This window comes from Nothoprocta perdicaria, unplaced genomic scaffold, assembly GCF_003342845.1.
Source record: "Nothoprocta perdicaria isolate Ctin4 unplaced genomic scaffold, notPer1 scaffold_104, whole genome shotgun sequence".
Classification (NCBI taxonomy): domain Eukaryota; kingdom Metazoa; phylum Chordata; class Aves; order Tinamiformes; family Tinamidae; genus Nothoprocta; species Nothoprocta perdicaria.
The window spans coordinates 1521501-1525550 of record NW_020454139.1 but is presented as its reverse complement, the minus strand read 5'-3'; the positions used below and the strand labels follow the sequence as shown (position 1 = coordinate 1525550).

The window sequence follows — 4050 nt, the reverse complement described above, 5'->3', positions numbered from 1 at the left end:
TCCTTCTCTGGAGGTCTTCAAAACCCGCCTGGATGCCACCCTGTGTCACATGCTGTAGGTGTGCCTGCTTGAGCAGGAAGGTTGGACTAGATGATCTCTAGAGGTCCATTCCAACCTTAAATATTCTGTGATTCTGTGATTCTGTGAAACTGCATGAGGCTTCTGTGAAACTCATGAACTTCATGAGGCTCCTTTATGTCCATTTCTCCAGTCTGTTGAGGTCCCCCTGACAGCACAACACTCTAGCATTATCAGCTGCTATCATATTAGTATCGTCTGAAAATATGCTGAAAGTGCGCTCTACCCTATCATGCAGGTCATCAGTGAAGGTGTTAAACCATATCTGCCCTGATATCAACAATCTGGGGTACAACATTTACAAGCAAATGGCCTCCATCTGGGCTTCATTCCACTAATCACAACTCTCTGACACCAGCTCAGCAGTTTAGACAGTTTTCAGTCTACCTCACTGTTCACTTATCTAGCTTGAACTTCATCAGCCTGTGTATGAGGATGTTATGGAAGACAGTGCCGAAAGTAGTGAGGTTGCTTGATCAGGGTAAGACTGGTTTACTCCTTTATGAATCCAGACTGAACTCTCACAGTCACTCTCCTGTCTTTTATATATCTGAAGGAAGTATTGAAAACCATCACCTTCCCATGGATCAAGATGAGGTTGACAGGTCTGTAGTTTCCCAAACCCTCCTTCCTGCCATTCTTGAAGGGTGACATTTCTCTCTCACAGACCTCAGGAAYTTCCCTCGATCGCAATGACCTTCTGAAGATAATAGAAAGTGCCTTCTCAGTGACAGTGCACAGCTCCCTCAACACTCACAAGTGCATCCTACCAGGTTCCATGGACTTGTGTATGTCCCATTTGTTTAAGTATTCTCTACCTTGATCCTCCTTAACTAAGGGTAAGTCTTCCCGACATAGACCTTCCCTCTTATCTCGAGGGCTGAGTAGCAGTCCCAACTCATGAGGAGCAGTCTTACAGGCACTGAGGTGAAGAAGGCTTTCAGTACCCTTGCTTCCTCTGTGTTCCTTGTCACCAAGCCCTCCCCATTTAGTAGAGGACTCATACATTCTCTAGCCTTCCCTGTGCTGCTGCTTCCTTCCACTGCCTTTCACATCTCTTGCCAGAATCAACTCAAGATGGACTTCACCTCTCCTAATCCCACGAATGCAGGGGCATTAGTATCAAGTTATTTTTGACAGAAAAAAAAAAATAAATAAAAGGAGCAGTTCTCTCTAAATGTGCACACAGGATATATAAATGTGTGATTCTTAAGATTCACTCCATCCTTATCTGCCTTTCAAATATACATATCATACACATATATACACATAAGCATAGAAAAGCATATTCTTATATAAATATACATGCATATTGCTTTAAATATGAGGGATTCACAGATCTTTTTTTTTTTGAAAAATACATCTGTATGAAATCACATCACAGAACATACAGTACATACTGCTCAGAAGCTGTACATACTCGCCATACCATGCATGGTAGCACTGGTATACTGCCTCAGTCAATGACTAACAAAGCAAAGACTAATGGTTGTTGTTCATAGTTGATACAGTATTTCAATAAATAGAAGAACCCTTTGCAGAAAAATAAAACCACACATACTCAAAGCATTCAAGAAAAAATAATTCATATAGGGGTTACATTCACTCTACGTCTCTTCTATACTATTCAATCTACACAGCATAGTGTCAGCTAAAAATAATAAAAGTGCTGCAGCACTGAATACAAAAGTCACAGTTGAATGAAGTGATCTTACTCAGTATTATTATCTTCTAGGCTATTTTATCTAAACAGTATTCTTTATATATGGCAGGATGGGTCCCAAGCCACAGTAACATGTGCAAACCTGCTTTTCTGCTTTCCCACCTACTTAAAATGGCATTACATACCTTGCAGAGTCAAAATATGCATCTTTGGCTAATTGCCCACCTTCTGGAATGTGTGCTTCATTAATTCTATCAAATTTATCCTTTTGCGGTTAAATTTATATCCTGCTGATACATGCCATTGCACAAATGACATTATAGAATTTCTTATACACATACATATTTAATAAGTACATAATCAACAAGTACATAATCAACAAGTACATAATCACAGGTACACAATTTTGGGGCATATATCTTCTGAGCAGCTCTAGGGACAGCTCCCAGCTAATCCACAAGCTGCTGAGCACCTCCATTAAACTTGAGGATGGTAATCCAAATTCCTTGGCAGTGGGAATGGAGCTAGGATGAAGAAGTGGTGAAGATCCACCTAGAATCCAGCAGGACCATCCAGCCCAGTGCCATCCCAGGGCAGTGGGATGCCCTGAGTATTCACCTGCACCCTCTCATCTGTAAACTCGGCTCAACACGTTGCCTGGGATGTATCCCATAGCCCTCAGATGCAAGAAGATTTTGATATTACCAAGGTTAGTGAGATTGCCACTTCCCTTTGAGGATTCTAGTAGGTTCTTCATTAACCTCTCTGTGCAATCCACTGCTTTTACTGCATTCAAAAGTTACATTTTATATAAGGGGTAGGCAATACTAGGTTTGGTACTGATATTGGTATATTGGTATATTGCATAGCTAATGCATAGTTAATATTCACCTCAATTTGCTACATAGAAATACATTGAAATTCTTCAAGTTAAATACTCATCTAGATAAAGCAGAAGGTGAGAAAAAAAATTACAACACTGGTGTGTTTAGTCCAAGTTATTTGTAGCAATCTTCTACGAAGGGATGGTAAATTTTGACCAGTGTATTTTTCCTCAAAAAACCAAAAGCAATAAACAGAACCACTCACACATTTACTTTATCTCTTCTATTTTCTTACATTTTCTGTTGCTCTTTCTTTCACTGCTTACATTTCACTTCTGCAGTGCTCCATTGTACCTGCACCCCACTCTCAGATCTTGCTCTTCTCTGTTCCTTTCATATATATATATAAGCTGACTTCCTCTCTGCTTCTTCTGATATTGTATACAAGCCAGTAATTCTTTTTCACAACATGGATTCTTTTCCTCTTCTAGACATAAATCTCCAAAGATAGACAAACTGTGATGTGATCCTTTAACTTTCAGGTCTCCAAAGCTGGCTTTTTCTTTTTTTCTTTTTTTTTTTTTTTTTTGGGGGGGGGTGGGGGGAGAACAGTAGATGTCAAAAGCTTTTAAAGCCTTCTCTAATGTCTGTGAAATGGTTATTGTGAAATGGTGTGTGTGTGTGTGTGTGTGTGTGCAGGATTTATGATGAGGGTGGGGATGGTAAGAATGGAAAAAATGTAAGGAGAGAAAATAACAGCAGTATTACAAAGTTTGAGGTTTGAGGTTTTAACTCAATAGAGACATTGCCCTATTCATTATCTATTCATCATGGCATTCAAATACTAGTGCATTCACACTTGAATACTTCAATAAATGATGGATAAATGTGGCTTCTAGTTCTTCAGTGTCAATTAACTTACCTCAAGAATCTGTTTTTCAGCCATTTCCTATTTTCTATCTCCTATCTTGGCTGAAAAACACTAAAATCTTTAAATGTTACCAAGAGATTTCCTGATGAAGGGGATTATTTTTTTAAATAAATAAATTTGTGCACTGGAAACTGGCTTTGATAAGAAAACAAAAGTTAAGACCTTAGGTAACAAAACAGTGCACTTCATGAGGAAAGAAGGAAAGGAGAAATGACATAATCACTAGTACCCCTGCAACAGAGAATTTGCTAAAGGAAACTTGCAAGTCACTATCTTCCTGAGCTAAAAATTTGGCAAGTGGTTTAACAGTGAGTAAGATGCCACAGATGAGCACAAGGGGACTCTCTCAAGTAAATGGGAACACTTGCACATGCAGCTCAGCATCCTTTGAGTCATGGCAAATGTCCAGGGCTTCAGAGGAATGTGGGAGAGGGAAGAAGGGGTGGAAGCAGCAAATATCTGCATCAGGAAAGTATGTAAATAATTCTCCATGGACTCTAGAGATAACTAGCATAAGATCATCAAGGTTCTCAAGGAACCAAGTAATGTTTCTA

At 39.4% G+C, this 4050-nt stretch overlaps 1 protein-coding gene across 1 annotated transcript in view; it reads right to left on the bottom strand.

Moving 5' to 3' along the window:
* ADAMTSL1 (ADAMTS like 1) overlaps nt 1-3511 on the bottom strand; it is a 388396-nt gene extending 384885 nt beyond the window's left edge. The window contains exon 1 of the mRNA XM_026044037.1: nt 3488-3511. Coding sequence (XP_025899822.1) covers nt 3488-3511 — 24 coding nt within the window. The remainder of the gene's footprint in view (nt 1-3487) is intronic.
* Between the last annotated feature and the right edge of the window lie 539 nt (nt 3512-4050).